Here is a 22,839-nt window from a genome sequence, read left to right as displayed (position 1 = left end):
AGGTGGGAGACCTGGAAAAAGCTCCTGGCTTCGGATTGGCTCAGCTCTGGCTGTTGCAGCCATTTGGGGAGTGAACCAGACTTCTCTGCCTCTGCCTCTCTGTAACTCTGCCTTTCAAATAAATAAATAAATCTGTAAAAAAAAAAAAAAAAAAAAAAAAAAAAAGAGGTAGGTCACATTGCAGGTTGTAGGAATTGTGGTTCACCTGAACTTGAACTCACCGCCTAGTTACACCACATCAGGTGCACTCCTGCTGGTGTGGACCTTGCAAGACAGCAGTGGTGGCTCAAGTGGTTAAGTACCAGATGCCATGCGTGCAGGACCTGGGCTGAGTTCACCACTCCTGGCTTTTGACCTGGCCAGCCCTGTCTGTTGCCGACATTTGGGGAGTGAACCAGCAGATGGAGCTCGCCCACTCTCTGTCTCTCTCTGTCAAGTAACTTTTTTTAGTAGCTTAAAATTACTGTTATCTAAACTTCTGTTCATTCTTGACACCTGCTGAAGCCACAGGAACTCAGAATAACTTTCAACAGGTGTCACTCAGTTCCTCAAAAAAGTCACGGAGTTTTTAAGAGTGATGTTAGCACTTCTTTTTTTTTTTTTTTTTTGTTTAAAGATTTATTTATTCGAAAGAGTTACACAGAGAGAAGAGAGGCAGAGAGAGTGAGAGAGAAAGAGAGAGAGAGGTCTTCCATCTGCTGGTTCACTCCCCAATTGGCCTCAACGGCCGGAGCAGTGCCAATCCAAAGCCAGGAGCCAGGAGCTTCTTCCGGGTCTCCCAGAGCTCCAGAGCTCCAGAGCTCCGATCTGTTGGTTCTCTCAAAATATTTGCACTGGTCCCCAGCCAGGGTTGAAACCGGAAGCCCAGAATTTGATCCAGGTCTCCCAGGTGGGTGCAGGGGCCCAAGGACGTGGGCCATCTTCTACTGCTTTCCCAGGCCATAGCAGAGAGCTGGATCAGAAGTGGAACAGCCAGGTCTCGAACCAATGCCCATATGGGATGGCAGCACTGCAGGCCAGGACTTTAACCCGCTGCACCACAGCGCCGGCCCCTAAACTTCATTTCTGCAGGGAGTCTCTGCTCACTGAGGCAGGGATGTGTGGGCTCTGAACAGCATTAGCCAGAATACAATGGTGTTATCCACCAAGCACACAGGTCAGTGCTGGCGGGGGAACTCTTTCATTCAAAGGATGCATTTGTAAAACCCACTTAGGGCCGGCGCCCCGCGGCTCAATAGACTAATCCTCCACCTGCGGGGCCAGCACACCGGGTTCTAGTCCCGGTTGGGGCGCCGGATTCTGTCCCGGTTGCCCCTCTTCCAGGCCAGCTCTCTGCTGTGGCCCAGGAAGGCAGTGGAGGATGGCCCAAGTGCTTGGGCCCTGCACCCACATGGGAGACCAGGAGAAGCACCTGGCTCCTGGCTTTAGATCAGTGCGGTGCGCTGGCCGCAGCAGCCACTTGGGGGGTGAACCAACGGCAAAGGAAGACCTTTCTCTCTGTCTCTCTCTCTCACTGCCCACTCTGCCTATCCAAAAAAAAAAAAAAAAAAAAAAAAAAAACCACTTGGGAAGTCGGAGTGTAGATGCCCCCTCACCTTCCGCACAAAGGGACACAGTGGCTGTGCGGTCAGCTTCAGGGAGGAGCCTTCCTCCCACACCTTATTTTGCAAGAGCAGATGCTGTCCGGAAGTTTATGGAGCTCTAGCATGAGCTGATGGGGCCAGACACTCTCCCTCTGTTGGAGTTTTGCTCTGCTGGTAAGAAACTGGCCAACTTTCTAAGCGATTGTGTACCCTGCCGGAGTTGCAGGGACAGCCCCAACCCCATGCATGCAAGACCTCAGGCAAGGCATCTGTTTTATTAAAGGCACCTTGCACTGGGACACTTCTGGAGGAAGCGTTTGTATATGGAAAACGTAACCACTCAGCTCAGGTCATTCAGGACGTTTCAGACACAGAGCTTCCTCTGATGGAACACTGCATGAAATCCGGTGGGGGAGGAGCCCTCAGTATCTGCGGGCCCACTCCGATACCGAAAGAGCCACGATGCTCAAGGCCCTTATACGAAATGGTACGGTTCTTGCATACCTCCTCCCACACACTTAGGATCGTCTCTAGATTGCATATAATACCTAGTACAATATAGATGCTGCCTAGTTATACTGCATCATCTACACGATAATCACAAGAAAAAAGTACCTGTTCAGTACAGATGAAATTTACTTATTTATTTGAGAAACACACAGAGCTCCGATCTGTTGGTTCTCTCCAAATATTTGCACTGGTCCCCTGCCAGGGCTGAAACCAGAAGCCAGGTCTCCCAGGTGGGTGGCAGAAACCTGTGGGGAGCAGCTCGGACTAGACTAAGTTACTGGAATTAAGACTTATTCTATGCATCTGCTCTCCTCTGTGGGAAGCAGCTCAGACTAGACTAAGTTACTGGAATTAAGACTTATTCTATGCATCTGCTCTCCTACAATATGGCACTGGGAGAGGAGAAAACAGCTTCTACCCAGCTGCCTCCAGTTCAACCAATAAACTGTAGGACTTGCTCCTGATTGGAGGAGAGCGGCGTGCTCGGCGTGTGGGCAGCCGAGTTAGGATTGGCGGAGGAGGACTATAAAGGAGGAGAGAGACGGCATGCACCAGGAACATCTATGGGGAACATCTAGCTGAAGGAACACCCGTGCAGCCCCCCAGAGAGCCGGCCGGCGGTGTGCCGCTCCCCTGCGGAAGTGGGGAATGTGGCCAGGGGGAACTGCCCTTCCACGGAGGTGGAAGGGTCGGTAGCCAACCCGGGAAGAACCAGCAGCAAACCCGGGGAGGGCCGAGCAGACGAAAGAACAGCGCAGGGTCCTGTGTCGTTCCTCCACGAAGAGGGGGAGCGACAGAAACCCAATTTCCTGAGCCATCATTATTGCCTCCCAGAGTCTGCAGTAGCAGGAAACGAGCTAGGAATCGAACCTGGCACTCCTATGTGGGGTGTGAGGAGGGAGCTCAGTTGTGTGCCCCTGCTTAAAAGTGAGTTAGGGGGCAGGCGCTGTGGCATAGCAGGTAAAGCTGACACCTTCAGTGCTGGCATCCCATACAGCCGCTGGTTCGAGTCCTGGCTGCTCCTCTTCTGATCCAGCTCTCTGCTATGGCCTGGGAAAGCAGTAGAAGATGGCCCCAGTGCTTGGGCCCCTACACCCACATAGAAGACTCTGAAGAAGCTCCTGACTCCTGCCTCAGATCAGCTCAGTTCTGGCCACTGCAGCCATTTGGGGAGTGAACCAACAGATGGAAGACCCCCCCCCTTCTCTTTCCTCTCTTTCTGTCTGTCCCCCTCTTTCTCCCTCTGCCTCTCTTCTCTGTAACTCTGCCTTTCAAATAAATTAAAAATAAATATTTAAAAAAATGAGTTAGACCTTTTCAGAGACAACCTGGGAGACCATATTCTGAAAAGGTTGAAACTGGGTTCAGAGAGGAATTGATCCACTGTCCTGAGGCAGGAAGGGACTGTAGTTCAAGCCCAGAAAAGCACCCTGTTGTCGCTCCCCCTCTTCGTGGAGGAACGACACTAAACCCTGCCTAGGCTTCATATCCGAGTCACGGCACCATTATGTCGCTCCCCGTCTTTGTGGAGGAACGACACAGGACCCTGCGCTGTTCTTTTGTCTGCTCGGCCCTCCCCGGGTTTGCTGCTGGTTCTTCCCGGGTTGGCTACCGTCCCTTCCACCTCCGTGGAAGGGCGGTTCCCCCTGGCCACTTTCCCCACTTCCGCGGGGGAGCGGCACACCGCCGGCCGGCTCTCTCGGGGGCTGCACAGGTGTTCCCTCAGATGTTCCCCATAGATGTTCCTGGTGCATGCCGTCTCTCTCCTTTTTTATAGTCCTCCTCCGCCAATCCCAACTCGGCTGCCCACATGCCAAGTACGCTGCTCTCCTCCAATCAGGAGCAGGATCAGCTCCTGGAGGTCAGCACTCAAGTTGGCAAGAGGCAGCTGCGTAGAAGCCGTTTTCTCCTCTCCCAGCGCCATATTGTGGGAGAGCAGATGCATAGAATAAGTCTTAATTCCAGTAACTTAGTCCAGTCCGGGTTGCTCCCCACACCCTGTTGGTTGGAGACAGGGGATAAGTGTGGCTGACTCAGAGCCTACTCCCAGGCAGGACCAGCATGATTCCAGGTACTTCTGGGGGAAGCCAGGCTCCCTAAGACTTTCCCCCTAGGCGAGGGCTGTGCTAACACCAAACTGCTTTGACCAACACTCAAACGTACTGGGCATGTGCAGACACCTCTTGGGGTCCAGTGTAACAGGCCCCCTTCCCACTCAAACCCAGTAAACACACAAGCAGGCTGGTAGCTGGCTACAGCTCAAGGGGAAAGAACAAGAATTATCAAAACAGGCAAGGTACTCCCTTTTATAATGGTTATTTTTTCCTTTTTTTTTTTTTTAAAGATTTATTGATTTGAAAGACAGAGAGAGACAGACAGATCATCCATCTGCTGTCCACTCTCCAAATGGCCACAACAGCTGGGGCTGAGCCAGGCGGAAGCCAGAAGCCAGGAGCTCCATCCAGGTCTGCCACATGGGTGGAGGGGCTCAACTCCCTGAGTTGTCCGCTGTGGCCTTCCCAAGCACATCAGCAGGAAGCTGGACTGGAAGCCGGGCAGCTGTGACTCTAAATGGCACTCATGGGACGCCAGCATCACAAGGAGCAGCTTAACCCACTGTACCGTACACAGGCCCCTGTGGCATTTCTCAAAAATACTTGATTCTGTGTTCTACAGTAAATGACTAATCTATGGATTAATACTTACACAAACTTGGGATTTTAATTTCTTTTTTTTTAAATATTTCTTTATTTGAAAGTCAGAGTTACACAGAGAAAGAAGGAGAGGGAGGGGGAGAGGGGGAGAGCGGGAGGGGGAGAGAGAGGGAGGGAGGGGGAGGGGGAGTCTGTCTTCCATCCACTGGTTCACTCCCCAATTGGCCTCAACGGCCAGAGCTGTGCCAATCCGAAGCCAAGAGCCAGGAGCTTCTTCCAAGTCCCCCATGAGGATAACGGGGCCCAAGCACTTGGGTCATCTTCTGTTGTTTTCCCAGGCCATTAGCAGGGAAGCGATCAGAAGTGGAGCAGCTGGGACTCGAATCAGCACCTATATAGGATGCCAGCATTGCAGGGGGCAGCCTTACCCTGTGTGCCAAAAAATGGCCCTTTAAATCACTTTTTAAAGTCACGCATGGAAATAGTATAAAATACAAATTTCAGTGTCCATAAGAAACCCGTGAGGCTCGTTTGTTTGCACTTGGTCGATGGCTGCTTTTGCATGTACCGTAAGGCAGGAAGTAAGCAGTTCCAGCAGCCGCTGTGTTGCCCACAAAGCCTAACATACTTGCTACCTGGCCCTTTCCAGAAAGTTGGATGATCCCCGACCTGGACAACAAAGTGGTCACTGCACAGGAGGCAGACCCACCCCTCTCGCTCAGGTTCACGCGAGGTTCTGCCCTTGTGTCTTGGAAGTCAGGATGTGACAGCACACTGCGGCGATGCCATCTTGTGTCTGGCCCCTCCATTCACCACCCGCTCTAATTCCCTGAGAAGGACACTGGCCAGTGAGAGATGCTTAAGTGCTGTCACTGGCCAACAAGACCAGGAAGACCCCGGGGAGGCTTCTCCCTGAAGCTCTCAAGGGACTGCCGCGAACAAGCTGCTCCCCGCCTGCTGAACTTGTAAAGCTCCCCCCAGGGCTATGCCACAGGAATGGAGTCGGAGTGGCTTCTTCCTGTTTCCAGTTTGTGGTGAGGGAAGACAGCTGGCTGCACTTGGAGGATGTGGGACAGAGGGTCCTGGGACAGCCATTGCTTGGGAGAGAATTCCGGTCTGGGCAAGTTGCCAGCGCTGTACAAAATGGAGAATGACACAGCCCAGAAATTCATCCTAGTATAGAAGCAGGTGGCTTGGGCTTCTCTGGCTCCTTCATCATCAAAAATAAAGGGAAAGGGGGCAGGTGTGGTGGTGCAGCAGGTTAAGCCACCACTTGTGACACCAGCATCTCTTATGTGAATGCCGGTTCAATTCCTAGCTGCTCTGCTTCTGATCCAGCTCCCTGCTGACGCATCCTGGGAAAGCAGCAGATGATGGCCCAAGTGCTTGGGCCGCCACCCACGTGGGAGACCAGGATGGGGTTTCCCGCTGCTGGCTCTGGCCTGGCCCAGACCTGGATAACAATGTATAATAAATGTAAAAAATCACTTAACTCACTTCATTTTTGCATCCTTGGTGAATAAAAACATTTGCCATATTCTCTGTAATGAGTAATGCACCTGGGAAAGCAGTGGAAGGTGGCCCAAGTGCTTGGGTCCCTGCACCCATGTAGGAGACCTGGAAGAAACTCCTGGCTCCTGGCCTCAGTCTGGCCCAGCCCCGGCCTTTGCAGCCATTTGGGGAGTGAACCAGAGGATGAAAAATCTCTCTCTTCTGTCTCTCCCTCTCTCTGTGCCTTTCAAATAAATAAAATAAATCTTTGGGGAGAAAAAAAAAGTGCCTTTGAGAGGACCTAAATCCTAAAAGAGCTGTTGCATCCAGGCAGGACTGGGAGATCATGGTACACATGCAGGCACAATCTTACCTGGCACAAACCTCAATCAGGCAGTTAAACCAGTTTGCTTCGTTCTGAAATGTTGCTGTGCACCCCAGTACAAGTGTGTACCTTCCAGAGAGCCCCAAATGCTTCTCAAGTGGCCAGCCCCATGCCACTGCTAAGACGTGGAGCAGCAGTAGCCAAGGCCACGAACACACTCCTGCAGCTTGTGCACTGCACAGCCCCAGGGCTGCTGTCTGCCTACACGGAACACAGGTGCTGTGGAACTTGAACCCTGAAGAGGCCTCAGGCAGCCAGGATGCCGTCCCTGCAGCTATGCCCACACGAACAAGGCCTCTCAACAAAGCTCAACCGTGCCCACGGAAACCTCAGCCACTGGCAGAGAAGTGTGTGCGGTTCCTTAGGAAGGAGTGGTGAGCGCTTGTCGGAGGGCCTTGCAGGAAGTGATTAATGATCCTGCTATGTGCCTCCGCCTGCATACAGAGCACATCCCATGTGGGGATGAGCGTGGGAACAGTATGTTCCTCCTTCCTCGGCAATCAAGTCGGGGCCAATGCTGCAGTGCAGCCGGTTAAGGCACCACCTGTGCGGCTGGCATCACAAATGGGTGCTGGGCCAAATCCAGCCTACTCTACTTCCGGTCCAGCTGTCTGCTAATTCACCTGGGAAAACAGCAGAAGTTGGCCGAAATGCTTAGGCCCCTCCCACCCACATGGGAGACCTGGAAGGAGCTCCAGGCTATTGGCTTCGGCTTCTGAACCAGACCTGGCCATTGAAGCCATTTGGGGAGTGATCCAGCAGACACAGATCTCTTTTTCTCTCTGTCCCTCCTTTCTCTGCCACTCTGCCTTTCAAATAAACAAAATAAATCTTGTTTTTAAAAAAGTCAACTCTTAGCTATCACCAAGTGTTCTTCAATTGTCATTGAGGCATTCTTTGATTTCCAATGTGATTCATAAACACATATAAATTTGTATTTTTAAACCTGATGCAATGCATGTACTTACCCATAAGAAAAGTATAAAACCTGAAACCAGGCTGATAACTCGGGCACCTGTCCTGTGGTTCCTGGGTTCAAATCCTTAGTCTGACTCACTGAATAACCTTGATTCTTCAATCAGACTTGGATCTTCCAGTTAACAAGAGCCACTACAGGTGCCCCGGTTCCAATGCCCAGTCACAAAAGCCAAACACTGGAGAACTGTTCTAAATTCAAGAGACACTAGCGGGACATCACAACTAAATGCAACGTGTGTCCCTGGGTTGCACCCTAGAACAAAAAGATTTTTTCTTTAAAGCGAACTAGTGGGGCAATTGGCACCATCTGAAGAAGGTGCATAGTGCTGGATCCTGGTTCTGGGATTTTATTTCAGTCATATTTTGAGGAAAACATACACACAAGTATTCAAGGGTAAAGAGGCAGCGTAAAAATTTAGGAAAAAAGCCAATGTGGGAAAACGGCGCCATCTGGGACCCCTGACTGAAGCTTCTGCCTGAGTTCTCTGTTCTTTTGGTGCCTTATCTCGGACCCCCAAGGTGCTGCAAAGTAAAAAGTTAATCAGCATCTAAATATACAATTTGTATTGTGGAAGTAAATATATACAGTTGACTTACCAAACACTCCTATGTGGAATGGTTTAATCTGATACAATTGCTACAAACTAATAAGCACCAAGAGGCTCAAAACAAAACCAAACTGAGGGGGCAGGCGCTGTGGTGTAGCAGGTAAAGTTGCCGCCTTCAGTGCCGGCATTCCCATACCGCCGCTGGTTCGAGTCCTGGCTGCTCCACTTCCAATCCAGCTCTCTGCTATGGCCTGGGAAGGCAGTAGAGGATGGCCTAAGTCCTTGGGCCCCTGCACCTGTGTGGGAGACCCAGAAGAGGTTCCTGGCTCCTGGCTTCGGATAGGCACAGCTCTGCCCGTTGCGGCCAGTTGGAGAGTAAGCCAGCAGATGGAAGACCTCTCCTTCTCTCTGTGTGTAACTCTTCCAAATAAATAAATAAATCTTTAAAAAAAACACACACACACACACACACACACACACACAACAAAAAAAAACCAACTTGGGACTTTTGTTTTTCTTGATGTGGCGCGCCACCTTGTGGCCATAAGCTAAAAAGCCATCAGGTAAAGAAACACCCGGTCCAGGAAAGCCACCAGGGAAGGTAAGAAGGGCCCACATTTATTGATCATTATTTCCAGAACTATGAGAGGCTTTTCCTCCGGTTAGTTCTCGAACACATTCACAGTTAGGGAAACAGTCTCAGAGCCACATACATCAGTGGCAGTGCCAGAACGAGAAGTTAACCAACCTAAACATAAACCCACACTCCCTCAAGATCCCAACTCCAAATCCAGAGTCCCTAGTGACAATGCAACAGGGAGAATGCTTCCAACTGTTGTTCATCGCCAGCTTTATTCTCCCATACTCACACTGGCCAGAGTCAGCCCCAGGCCAGTGCTGTCCACCTAAACATTTCCCTCGGTTTGTTAATCCCCTTTCTCTCTCTACAGCCACCACAGCAGCAGTTTCCTGAGAACCCATTTCTCAGAGTGCTTCAGGAGGTAAACTTCCAAACCTCAAGTACAGAAGGCACCATATTCACTGACACGTCTCCTCCAACCCTGCAATGCACTTAGAAAAAGTGCTAGGAAACTCTACAGGACCCGGGCATCTCCCAGCAGACGCCTCCATTCAAGTCCCAGCCCCACTCCCCCTCCAGCTTCCTGTTGATATGTTCTACTGGAGTCTCTGGCGCTCATGTGGGAGACAGGGCTGAGCTCCCAGCTCCTGGCCTTGGCCTAGCCCAACTCCAGCCCCTGCAGGTCCAGGGAATGAGCCAGGAACCAGGAGCTCTGTCTCTCAAGTAATCAAGAAAAAACTTTACAGGAAAAGAGGATGTTTTGACCTAGTTCAGTGCATGGTTTCCCACCCTTCTTTGACACACACTTCCTCCCTGGTTCTAAAGAGATCATCCATGTTCTGTAACCAGCTCCATCAAGAGCAGGGCTTTGTATTCAGAGGGAAAGTCTGAGCCATGACCCCCAACCTGAGGGCGTGTTACTCAGCCTCTCTGCACCACCATTCCTGCCTCCAAATTATCAGAATTACATGAGGCAATACGCGGATCACAGGGCGTTCTCGGTAAATGTTAGCTATCAGTGTGGAATGGAAAAACGACACCGTGATGGGGGGCCTAGCCAATGATTAGGCTGACTGATGGGTCAAAACAGGAATGACGAACAAGTAAGACTATGTGAAAGGAAAACAAGTCAGTAACAGCCCCTTAGTCACAAGTTTCTTCATTACTCAGATTTTGCAATTTTATTTTTTTTATTTATTTATTTATTTGAAAGGCAGAGCTATGGGGTGGGGGGTAGATAGAGAGGTCTTCAATTTGCTGGTTCACTCCCCACATGGTTGCAGCGGCCAGGGCTGGGTCTCAGGTCAAAGTCAGGAGCCAGGAGCTCCCACATGGTCTTTGGGTCTCCCACATGGGTGTCAGGGAACTTGGCTGCTCTCCCAGGCCAGCAGCGGCAGGAGGCCGGATTGGTAGTAAAGTAGCTGGGACTTGGGTCAGTGCCCATATGGGATGCCGGTGTCAGAGGCAGTGGCCTAACCCACTACACCACAACTCCAGTCCTCAGATTTCACAGTTTTAAGTTTACCTGCTGGCAAATTTATCTGTATCCCTGGGACTCTCTTGATATTCGAGGATATGTGCAGACAATAACTGAGTCACTTCCAGAGTGAAAAGTAAACAAGGCCACACTCTTCCCATCAGGAGAACCCAGAGAGAACATGGGTTCAGTGCATCTGGGTCCAACACTCTTGGAGATTCTTGCTCAACTGGTCAAATTACTGCTTCAGATCACCCATCTTTCAATGTCTTTTTTTTTTTTTTTTTTTTTTTTTTTGAGTTTGGGACACTGGAGGAAACCTAGCAATAGGAGGTCCAGCATCATCCCTGCCAAGAATGGAAGTGTGTGTGTGTGTGTGTGTTTTTTTTTTTTTTTTGGGGGGGGAGCAGGCAGAGTGGACAGTGAGAGAGAGAGACAGAGAGAAAGGTCTTCCTTTGCCGTTGGTTCACCCTCCAATGGCCACTGCGGCCAGCACGCTGCAGCCAGCGCACCGCGCTGATCCGATGGCAGGAGCCAGGAACTTATCCTGGTCTCCCATGGGGTGCAGGGCCCAAGGACTTGGGCCATCCTCCACTGCACTACCTGGCCACAGCAGAGAGCTGGCCTGGAAGAGGGGCAGCCGGCACAGAATCCGGTGCCCCGACCGGGACTAGAACCCAGTGTGCCGGCGCCGCAAGGCGGAGGATTAGCCTAGTGAGCCGCGGCGCCGGCCTTCAATGTCTTCTTTATAGAGAAAAAAGTTATATAATGGAAAAATATCACCTGTGTTTTTCATCAGTGGCAAAACAACACAAGGAATACAGGGATTTCGGGGAAAGGCATTTGCCCAGTGGTGCAGCTGCTGTTTGGGATGGCCACATCCCACACTGGAGTGTCTGGTTTGATAGACATCTGAGCTTCCTGCAAGCTTGCAGGTGAAGGCTCAAAGTTATTGGGTTCTTGTCACCTACATGGGAGACCTGGATTGCATTCCTGAATCCCAGCTTCGGCCCACCTCCACCTGTGGGCACCTAGGGAATGAGTCAACAGATAGGAGCTCTCTGTTTCTTTGTCATGCTGTCTCCCAAATGATTGATTTTTTAAAACTAAGTAATAAAATAGAATGTTCTGGTAAAAGTGGACACTCATATTCAACAGCTTCTGAACCTGTATAGGGGTAAGAACTCTATTAAGTGAATCATGTGTTTTTAAGTGATTATTAAGGATCCCATTTTTTCTATGAGTGAATACGGGGGCCAGCATTGTAATGCAGCAAGATTAAGCTGTGTCCTGCTATGCTGGCACCCCACATGGGTTCCAGTTCTAGCCTCGGCTGCTCCACTGCTGGTCCAGCTCCCTGCAAATGTTCCAGGCTCTTGGCTTCAGCCTGGCCCAACCTCAGCTGTTGAGGGCATTTGGGAAGTAAGTCAGGGGATGGAAGATCTGTCTCGGTTTCTCTGACTTTCAAATAATTAGTTAAATGTAAAAGAAGTCTTTCTTTAATCAGGTCTACCTCAATAATGGAAAAATAAATAACAAACCAATTTTTATGCTTCATTTTCTCCAAAAACTGAACAATATTACAGTGTGTGAGAAATAATATTTATTGCAACAGGCTATGACAATGGAAGCAAGTAAATACTCTTATAGTTTACTGGATGCAAGACAAAGTGTACTGATAATTTTGAGCAAAAAATAACAACAAAGAAAGAAGCAGTCAAACAAGATGGCTTCTAGACGAAGGCACAGCACTCGGCAACTGCTTCATTAGCTGTGCACAGTAAGAGGAGAGAAGGATGCAGACTGAGGCTGACATTAGGAGCTGCGTAGACCACCACTGGTCTCCTGGCTCACAACGCAAAGCTCCATAAAGAAGTGCAACACAAAATGCAGAGAGTAGAAGCAGCAATAAAGGCCCACAGGAACGCAGAGCACAAACACGGCATGTCAAACTCTGTGGAAGACGTTTCTGATTGGAGTGTGGACTTCCAAACTGAAGATGTATTTCACAGAAACATTCACCCAGCGCTTGAGAGCTGGAGCAGAAAGAGACTTGCAGTCATAACAACTGGATGAAACGCCTACATTTTTTTTACAAGGTTATAATAATTCCATTTGGGAAGAAGTGATTATCTTTAAACTAATCATTCCACTTTTTGTTATAGGAGCCATGCTTTGAAACTGCAGTTGTCTCGCATGTGCTTGCTCCTGGGTGCCATCAGATAAGGACCAGCCAGGGACAGCCCCAGGAGACTGCATGAGCCGCTCCTAGGAGGGCCTGCGGCTGAGCTGCCTTGCAGCCTGCTTCCGTTAGCCATGAGAAGCTGAGCGTACTTCATCACGGACCATCCCTTCTCAAATAAAGTCATGTTAGAAGAATTCTTTTTAAAAGAGGCTTTCAAAAGCACTCCTTCAGGCATTTAAAAAATCTTCATATAAAAGTCCACTTCTTTAACACATAATAACACATTTTCCTTTAAAAAAATTCTCCTTTTTAAGCCAAAATAAATTACAACTTGTGGAAATGCCTCTTTTAATGGCTCACAGCTTTTTCCAGATACGTGGAGCTATAGTTTCTGCACAGCTTCAGAAATCAGAGAGAGACATTAGAGTAGTTACCTCCACAGGACAAGATGACGCAACCCTGGCTCAGGGAAGGAATCAAGCTTAAAGTCTGAGGAATAAAAAACTGACAGTCATTATCCAACCTAAATAGTCTTATATTATGTACATATTAACAGTCTGGTCAATGAAAAAAAAAGGACAGAGTTCATAAAACTATTTCAAAACTCAGGGCATAAAAAGGTAAAGAAACAAAACTGAGTGTACAATCCATTCCGTTTGGCAATGTGTAAATCATAGTGAGCAATACAAACTTATCTACAAATAGGAAGTAGCAAAAGGAAAACGTGATTTAAGAAGCAATCTCAGGTCCATAGCTCTTCAGTTCTTCCAAACTTGTAGATCAGAGTGCTAGAAAGATATGGAAACAGTCATGAAGAAAAAGCATATGGGGAAGCAACACAGAATTCATTTTCTCCATAGCTTTGACAGGTACCTCCCCGATCCCCTTAATTTTAAAAATGAAATTAAAGATCATGGTGCTACTGGTCTGAATTTTCTTACTTTGTAAAGCTGTTAACTAACAGCTGAGCTTAATTAAGCACTCATTCTTAGCGCCTGGAAAGTTACTACATAGGGCCATTGTACATCTCTAGGAGTCTACCACACCTGAGCTACAGCCACTGAAACATCAAAGCAGCTCAGGCTGTAATTCTTCCGTCCTTTAACAAATAATGACAGTGCCCTGAGCACTGGCTACGCACCAGGCTTCTGGCAAAGAGCAAGGATGTGATTGAGAGTAAAACAGACAGATCTCTGCCCTAATGGAACTAACAGTTGTGAGGGAGATAATCTAATAAATACATGTAAAATTTCAGCTACAGATAAGTGCTATAAAGGAGAGGCACATAGTATCATAACAGTGCAATACAAGGATAGATCCGACCTAGGCAGAGGTCAGGGAAGGCTTTCCTGGGAAGGGTGAGAATTATATCAGCAAAGTAGGAGGCAGGGAGGCAGAAAAACTAGGACACTGAGAGACCAGGGGTTGAGTTTCAGGCATGCTGAGTGATGGGTTTGAAATGTCAGCAAAGAAGGGATGTTAAGAGGAGTCTGGATAAGTGGTTCACTCCCAGAAGGACATCTGTGACTCATCAGCTGATAAGCAATAATTGAAGTCCTAAGCATTTGAGCTCAACCAGAGACAAAAATAACAAGAGAAGAGAAAGTCCAAAACAGAGCCATAGTGGTAATGGAGTGGAAGATCAGCATGCAAAGGAAACAGGAAGAGTGGCCAGAGAAGCAGGAGAGGCGGCTCCCTAGTGGGCTGCACCTGGCCCAGCACAAAGGCATCCCACAGGCAGGCCAGCCTCTGGACAGAGCACACAGATGATGCCACTCTCACCGTCTACCTGAGCCCAGGCCTTAAATGCAGACAAGGTTTCTATTCATTCAACTGTATTTATGCAGATTCTACCACTACAAAGAGCTGAATCCAAACTTTAATTCCTAAATATTATCTAAAATGTCTTCATGTTGGCCAGTGTTATAGCACAGATGGTTAGGCCCCTGCTTGTAACTCCAGTATCCCCTAAGAGCTCATGTTCAAGGGGGCCAGCATTGCGGCACAGTGGGTCAAGCTGTCACTTGTGATGCCAACATCCCATATGGGAGTGCCAGTCGAGTCCTGGCTGCTCCACTGCTGATGCAGCTCCCTGATAATGTGTCTGAAAAGCAGCAGGTGATGACGGAAGTACTTGATTTCCTGCCACACACACGGGAGGACCCAGATGGAGTTCCTGGCTCCTGGATTCAGCCTGGCCCAATCCTGGCTGCTATTAGCATTTGGGGAGTGAACCAGTGGACAGAAGATTTCTTTCTCACTGTGTGTCATTCTGCCTATTAAATAATAAAATAAGTGGGGCCAGCATTGTGTTGTAGTGGGTTAAGTCACCACAAGCGATGCCAAATCCCACATGGGCACTGGTTCCCATCCTAGCTGTCCCACTTCCAATCTTGCAGATGTGTGCCTGGGGAAGCAGTGAAAGATGGCACAAGTACCTGACTTCAGCTCCGGCCACTGAGGTCATTTGGGGAATGAATCAGCAAATGGAAGATATCTCTCTTTGTCTCTCCCTCTCTAACTCTTTCAAATCTTTTCAAAACTTAATCAACCCAGATGTCCGTCTACTGATGACTGGACAAAGAAAATGTGGTGTGTGTGTACGTGTGTGTGTGTGTGTGTGTGTACACGCACACCTGGAATGCTGCTCAGCCATAAAAGATTGAAATCCTTATTCTGCCATAAAATGGATACAACTGGAAACCATTATACTTAGTGAAATAAGCCAGTCCCAAAAAGACAAATATCATGCTTTCTCTGATACGTGCTAGTTAAAACAGAATACAAAAAAAATGTATAGGAATGAAACAGGCATCTTGTGATTTTATTGTTGTTTTTAGCTCTTGTTTATACTCCTGTGAAACTGTGGTCTTTTTATTTGTTGAATATTATGGTTACAGGTACATTAAGCCTGTGATTATAGAGTGGACTGGAAGTATGTTTTTGCAAAAATTAAAAAGACAAGCAAGGAAGGAGGGGGTTTGAGGGAGGGAGAGAGGGAAACAGGGAAAGATGGTTATCTTCTTAGAATTATACCTATGAAATACATAGAACCTGTTCTCTTTATACTAATAAAAATATATTAATTAATTAAATCTAACAACAACAACCACCTTTGAGCTCCAAACCATAGCACTGGGAATGTGGGAAGAAAAAAAAAAAGAGTAAGTTTAGGAGCTAGCATTGTGGCACAGCAGGTTAGGCTGTAGCCTGCAACAGTGGCATCCCATGTAAGCTCCCAGCTGCTCTACTTCAGATCCAGCTCCCTGCTAATGCACCTGGTAAAGCAGCAGAGGATGGTCCAAGTGCTTGGGCCCCTGCCACTCACATGAGACCTAAATGGAGTTCCAGGATTGCAGCTTTGGCCTGGCCTAGCCAGGGAGTGAACCAGTAGATGAAAGATCTGTCTCTTTCTCTGTAACTCTGCCTTTCAAATAAATAAATCTTTTAAAAAAATGGTGCAAAGAAATTTGAAATCTATGCATAGCTTTTTTTTTTTTAAGATTTTATTTATTTATTTGAGAGGCAGAGTTAGAAAGAGAGTGAGAGTGTGAGAAAGAGAGAGGTTCTCCATCTGCTGGTTCACTCCCCAAATGGCCACAACAGTCAGAGCTGCTCCAATTGGAAGCCAGGAGCCAGGAGCTTCTTTCAGGTCTCCCAAGCAGGTCCAGGGGCCCAAGGACTAGCGCCATCTTCTTACTGCTCTCCCAGGCCATGGCAGAGAACTGGATCAGAAGTGGAGCAGCCAGGACTCCAACCAGAGCCCATGTGGGAAGAGGGTGCTGCAGGCAGCGGCTTCACCTGCCACTCCACAGCGCCGGCCCCTATAGCTTTTTCATAATACATATTTTTCATGAACTCTTGGAAGATCCTTTATATGCACAGATTTGAAAGTTTTTTCACACCAATATAAATATATTTTAATTCCATTTTTCACAAACTGAAGTACCCACAGATAATGATCTTAAGATCATTAAAAGGAAATTAAGGGGCCGGCACTGTGGTGTAATGGATAAAAAGCCTTTGAAGCCGGCGCCGTGGCGCAGTAGGTTAATCCTCTGCCTGAAGCGCTGGCATCCCAAGTGGGCGCTGGTTCAAGTCCCAGCTGCTCCTCTTCCGATCCAGCTCCTGCTATGGCCTGAGAAGTAACAGAAGATGGTCCAAGTGCTTGGGCCCCTGCACCCACATGGGAGACCGGGAAGAAGCTCCTGGCTCCTGGCTTCGGATTGGTGCAGCTCTGGCCATTGTGGCCAACTGGGGAGTGAACCAACAGAAGGAAGATCTTTGTCTCTATCACTCCCTCTCACTGTCTGTAACTCTACTCTCAAATAAAATAAATAAAAATCTTAAAAAAAAAAAAGCCTCCGCTTGCAATGCCAGCATCCCATATGGTGCCAGTTCTAGTCTACGGCTCCACTTCCAATCCAGCTCTCTGCTATGGACTGGGAACGCAGTGGAAGATGGCCCGAGTCCTTGGGCCCTTGCACCTGAGTGGGAGCCTGGAAGAAGCTCCTGGCCCCTGGCTTTGGATCGGCCTAGCTCCGGCCGTTGCAGCTATCTGGGAGTGAACCAGTCAATGAAAGACCTCTCTCTCTCTCTCACTCTAACTCTAACTTTCAAATAAATAAATAAATCTTTTAAGAAAAGAAAAGAGAATTAAAAGGTGGCATACATAAAGCACCCCGCTGCTGAGATCTTGGCACACAGCATATTCCCTAATTAAAAAGCTTACTATGCTCTTACGTAAAGTGAGTTTTCACGTATTAAAAAAGTTCTATGCACTGTAACTTATCCAGGGTTTTAAACATGTTCTGTGTACATGCTGCTCTTATAATAAAGCAGACATTTTGTAAATGTTATAGGTGTGGAAAAGAAATTAAGCAACTTACCTAAAAAATATGAGTGCATTTTGAAAAAACACAGCTAGTCCTGGATAAACATCAGTATCTGCATATACGAAGTAAAACAGATTAGAAGATTACAAAGACAAATGATCACAAAAAAGTGTGCCACCCCTAATGACACACTCTGTAGATCATAACATACAATTATTATTCACCAAAGACATCAATAATGAAAGTGAAGTACAAAATATCCATTTCACTCTCCAAAAACAAAGGACTGCTCTCACCCAGGATAAAAGTCAATGAATGCAGACTTCCTTTTTCTCTAAAGTTACTGCTATGGTTCTAGCTGCATCAAACTGCTGATCTCCGGGATGGGGAGATGGGCATTCAGCCTAACAGTTAAGATGCCAGTTAAACACCCACATCCCAAACTGGACAGCCTGGGTTCACTGTGAATCTCTGCTCCTGGTTCCAGCTTTCTGCTAATGCAGATCCTGGGTGGCATCAGTGATGACTCAAGTAATTAGGTATCTGCTAATCATGTGGGAGACCTAGATTCAGCCCAGGCCAGTCCCAGCCATTGAGGCATTCAAGGGGACAAACCAGCAGATGTGTGTGTGTGCACACACTCCCACAAATACTCACACTCTCTCTGCTCCTCAAATAAATAAAACAGAATAAAAAAGACAAAGGAAGCACCCTTGTGTTCCTTTGCTTCCTATGGCCAAGACAGAAATACAAAATAGTAAAAAGACACAAATTAAGTTCTTGATTATTTAGCAGTCTATTTATTTTCTTTAATCAATTCAGGAGTTTTTAGTGCAAATATGACACATATAAAAAGGATCATTAAAGGGGCTGGGCTGTGGTACAGTGGGTTAAGCTACCACTTGTGATGTTGGTACCCCATATCAGAGTGCCAGATGCTCCCTGCCAATGCACCTAAAAAGGAGCAGAAGACAGCCCCAAGTCCTTGGGCCCCTGCCACCCACAAAGGAAACCCAGATTGAGTTCCTGGATCCTGGCTCCTGGCTCCAGCCTGGCACAGATCTGGCTGTTGCAGCCTTTAGGGAATGAACCAGTGGACAAAAGATCTCTCCCTCACTTATTCTCATTCTCTCTTGTCCTGTCTTTCAAATAAATAAATCCTTTTTTTTTTTTAAAAAAAAAAGGATCATACAATGCATAATTATGTTCTTTCACTGAATCCATCCATGAAGAAATGGTTACTATCTTCAGAAGAAGCAAAAGCAAAACATGAGAGACTACAGTCAGGCACCACATGACAATATTTCAGTCAACAATAGAACACAAATAAGATTGTGGTACCATAGATTCTATTGATGAGTGACATCATAGCTGTTTTAGTTTGTGTAGGTACACAATGACAAAATTGCCAAATAATGCCTATTTCAGAACTTATCCCTGTTATGTGTTAAGCAACACATCATTGTACTTAAATCTGTGGATAACCAACTTCTGTAAAACTATAAATGTTCCTTAAAAATATTAGACAGAGGGCGCTGTGGTGAAGCGGGTAAGGCTACCACTTGAGGTACCAGCATCCCATTTGGGCACTGGTTCAACTCCCTGCTAATGTGCCTAGGAAGATGGCCCAAGTCCTTGGGCCCCTACAGCCACGTGGGAGACCTAGAAGAAGTTCCTGGCTCCTGGCTTCGGCCTGGACCAGCTGCAGTCATTGCAGCCATTTGGGGAGTGAATCAGCAGATGGAAGATATCTCTCTCTCTCTCTCTCTCTCTCTCTCTCTCTCTGCTTCTCTCTAATTCTTTCAAATAAATAAGTAAATCTTTAAGAAAAAGCTATGGACCAAGTACTTGAGTCTCTGCCACCCACGTGAGAGACATGAATTGAGTCCCAGCCCCTGGCTTCTGCCTGGCCCAGCCCAGGCTACTGTGGGCATCTGGGTAGTGAATCAGTGATGCAAGATCTCTGTCTCTCTGTCTTTCAAATAAAATGAAAAGAAAATTTTTTTAATTTTAATTTATTTTGCTTCTGCTTTTCAACCCTAATACATGGAAAGCTATGGTACTTGGCACAGTCAGAAAATCAGAAAAGTGTGATAAGAGCTCATTCTACCATCAGCTGTTTCTGCATCAATCTTCAGTCCTGCCCTTAAAAAAAGCTCCCTTTATACTTGTGACTGAAAAGAAGTGCTTGTTGGTAGAATTAAAGAAGTCAGAATCTAGCTGGAGCCGTGGCTCACTAGGCTAATCCTCCGCCTTGCGGCGCCGGCACACCGGGTTCTAGTCCTGGTCGGGGTACCGGATTCTGTCCCGGTTGCCCCCCTTCCAGGTCAGCCCTCTGCTATGGCCCAGGAGTGCAGTGGAGGATGGCCCAAGTCCTTGGGCCCTGCACCCCATGGGAGACCAGGAAAAGCACCTGGCTCCTGCCTTCGGATCAGCGCGATGCACCAGCCGCAGCGCGCCAGCCACAGTGGCCATTGGAGGGTGAACCAACGGCAAAGGAAGACCTTTCTCTCTGCTCTCTCTCTCACTGTCCACTCTGCCTGTCCCAAAAAAAAAAAAAGTCAGAATCTGTACTCCTTACTTGAAATCCTTGGGCAAGATTTGTTTGGAATTCATGTATTTCCAAGTGAAGAACTCTAACTCAAAGCATATATATGTAGCACCCCAGCTGGGTCTGGACCATCATCCCATAACCAAAAACATCCATATTTGTTCTTGTAATAAAACAGCTGAACACTAACACATTATAAGCCAAAGATCATAATGAGCCTCATGTCAGTTTCAGTCAGGTTTTACCTGAAGGTTGGTTAAGAAAAATTTGACTCTCAACATGTTGTGACTTGAGCATTGTGAACAGGGGGATTGACTGTACACTTCTACCACTGCAACCCCAGAAAAGGGGTTTCTGGTGTCAGAGCAGTCTGGCTGTCTGAGGTAAGAAAGAAACCAGAAACTGAGCTGACGCAGGGGCAGCTTGGCAGTGGCTGGGATTCCCAGGCAGGGCACCCTTCTATAATAGGATGTTAATAATACACTTTATTGAACAACGGGCGTATCTTCACACAGGGGCATATTTTCAACTTAAAGGAGCAATTACACTAAATTTTATTCCAGGTGGAATAAACAGACTGACCCAAACAGAAAAGACTTCTGAATGTGCCCTAGGAAAGAAAAGAGGAAGACACACTTACTCTGGGTAACGTATGCACCAAAAAGAATCCACATGGAAGCAATGAGTGACCCAAACATCAGCATGAAACCAATGAAGAGCCAAATCCGAGCACCTGTGTGGAGAGAGGCTTTAGAATGCTGCTCATTTGTGCAGTTCTATGTCTCAGGAACACGCAACACCAAAACCCTGTTGGCATAATACATGCATATTTTGCATATCAAAGATAAACACATATTTATATAAATCTGTTAATACAGTTGAAAGAATGAAGTTTAAAAACACAACAAAACTCCAAAACTAAAAGGAATTAAACCATACCTAGAAAGGAAAACAGAAGGCAAGTCAGATTCATACTGGCTCTAGAAACTGCTACCTGAGTAAAGTAAAACAGGAACGCTTCATTAATAATAATCTGACTAAACTGATTAGACCCTAGCTGAAAAACTACCCTGTTCTGTATGCTATCAAAGCAACTGCTCTGTCGCAAGTGGCCACTGTATTTCAGATAGGCATCGTCACACAGAAATGAGAAACATCAAATGAACATGGTCCAATTTGTCCTCTTTTTAGTAAATGGTAAGATTGTAGAATCACACCATTGACTCAGCAAGATACTCAGCACCTAGCTGCCATTCTTCAAGAGCAAATCCAAGTTTCTTGTGGCTTCTCACATTTGTGAGAAGTTCAAGGTCATAGGAATCTCCTCCATCCTATTGTGTATGGAAACTGATCATCTAGACATATGAGTGCATTCAACACATTTATACCAGTCCCTGTTCACAGGTCAACAGACAGCCCACTGCACCATGATAAGGGAAAACACAGTTCTGCTCAAGTTAAAATAAAACCCTGCTCAGTGCCCATAATTTTAAAAAAACTTAAATCTGTCTCAATTGTCAACACTCTATTACTAAATGAGCAGAGATGTGAGAAGTTCTGATCAAAGCTCAGCTCAGTGTGGTTAGAACAGGTGATATTTGAGAGAACTGTCTTTCAATCATATAAATTTTACACAATACTAAGCAATCTCCAGAAATATACAGTAATGTTTCATTCCTTGGAGAAAAGTAACTTGTAAACTGCGAGGAGAGGAGAGGAGAGGAGAGGAGAGGGGAGGGAAGGGGAGGGGAGAGGGGAGGAGAGGAGAGGAGAGGAGAGGAGAGGAGAGGGGAGGGGAGGGGAGGGGAGGGGAGGGGAGGAAGGAAGGAAGGAAGGAAGGGAGGGAGGGAGGGAAGGAGGGAGGGGGAGAGAGAGAGAGAGAGAGAGAAATCTTCCATGTACAGGCTCACTCCCAAAATGCACCCAACAGTCTGGACTGGACTGGGCTAAAGCTAGGAGACTGGAACTCAATCCAGGTCTCCATGGGTAGCAAGCACACAGGTACTTGAGACATCATTTGTTGCCTCCTACAGTGCACATCAGCAGGAAGCTGGAATTGAGAGCGGAGCTAAGACTGGAACCCAGGCATTCTAATATGGGATGTGGGCATTCCAGCAGGCATCTTATCACTAGACCAAATACCCACCCCAATCACAGCTTTTATGGAATGTGAATAAAAACAACCATAAAAAATCCTTGGAATTATTTTTCATTATGTCCTTTACGTATAGTCATACATGTTAAACTTTCTAATATAATTAAATAAGAAAACATTTCCTTAGAAATTGAGCATGCTTTTGTTTAGTAAAAATCAAACTATGATACGTTCCTTTTCTGCATTGGCTACAGCAAGCTCAGAGTTAAGGAATTAAGGGCACTCATCTTGTCCCAGATTCTGGGCTCACGATCTCCCACAGCGTTCCTGCTTCTCTTTATAGCTTTAGTATTTAACAGTTTCACCTACTATGTATTTTTTGGTGATCCCTTCCTATAAATCCCTACGGAATTCAATGGGTACAGTTACAAACAAACCATGTAAGTGGCATGAAAGACTAGTGTGGCAACGTCTGAGCATTCCTATGAGAGAGTTTGCCCTTAATTTTTGAAGCACTAGGCAGAACGTGCACTATATACCCCACTTACTAAACTACAGAGGCAGGCATTTAGCCAAGCAATTAAGGCACCTGCAGCTCATGCTGCAAATGCAAGGCTCAACAGCCACCTGATTCCTGATTCCAGCTCCCTGCGCACACAGACCCTGGGAAGCAGCACTGAGAGCGCAATGAGCCGCTGCCACCCACATGACAAACCTAGACTGCATTTTTGCTCCTGTCATCAGCTCAGGCCCAGTCCCAGCTGCTGCAGGCATTTGAGGAGTGCACCAGCAGACAGAAACTCTCTGTACTTCGACCTGTCTCCCTAATAAGTTACTTTCTTATTCGTCCTCCTGCAAACATTACTACTGAGTCTGGGGCACAAGCTACCTCAAGAGGTGGAAGCACAAGCACACATACACAGCCACACGCATTGTGCACTTTAAACTCAGGCTCCCGTGTCATTTG

General features: G+C 47.1%; 1 protein-coding gene across 4 annotated transcripts in view; it reads right to left on the bottom strand.

Annotated features, from left to right (window-relative positions):
- TMEM50B (transmembrane protein 50B) overlaps positions 1–22,839 on the bottom strand; it is a 60,527-nt gene that overhangs the window by 5,819 nt on the left and 31,869 nt on the right. The window contains exons 5-7 of one of the 4 annotated variants that reach the window (XM_051833546.2): positions 20,418–20,510; positions 17,281–17,338; positions 8,154–8,445 (exon numbers count right to left, since the gene is read on the bottom strand). In XM_051833546.2, coding sequence (XP_051689506.1) covers positions 8,424–8,445; positions 17,281–17,338; positions 20,418–20,510 — 173 coding nt within the window. In that variant the 3' untranslated portion in view covers positions 8,154–8,423. Of the gene's footprint in view, positions 1–8,153; positions 8,446–11,786; positions 13,180–17,280; positions 17,339–20,417; positions 20,511–22,839 lie in introns of those variants that run through there. The other 3 variants (XM_008274925.4, NM_001171419.1, XM_008274926.4) reach the window with 3 other exon arrangements.

Source organism: Oryctolagus cuniculus, chromosome 4 (assembly GCF_964237555.1).
Source record: "Oryctolagus cuniculus chromosome 4, mOryCun1.1, whole genome shotgun sequence".
In the NCBI taxonomy this organism is placed as follows: Eukaryota; Metazoa; Chordata; class Mammalia; order Lagomorpha; family Leporidae; genus Oryctolagus; species Oryctolagus cuniculus.
The sequence above is the reverse complement of the archived record's forward strand: the minus strand, read 5'-3'. Positions and strand labels throughout refer to the sequence as shown.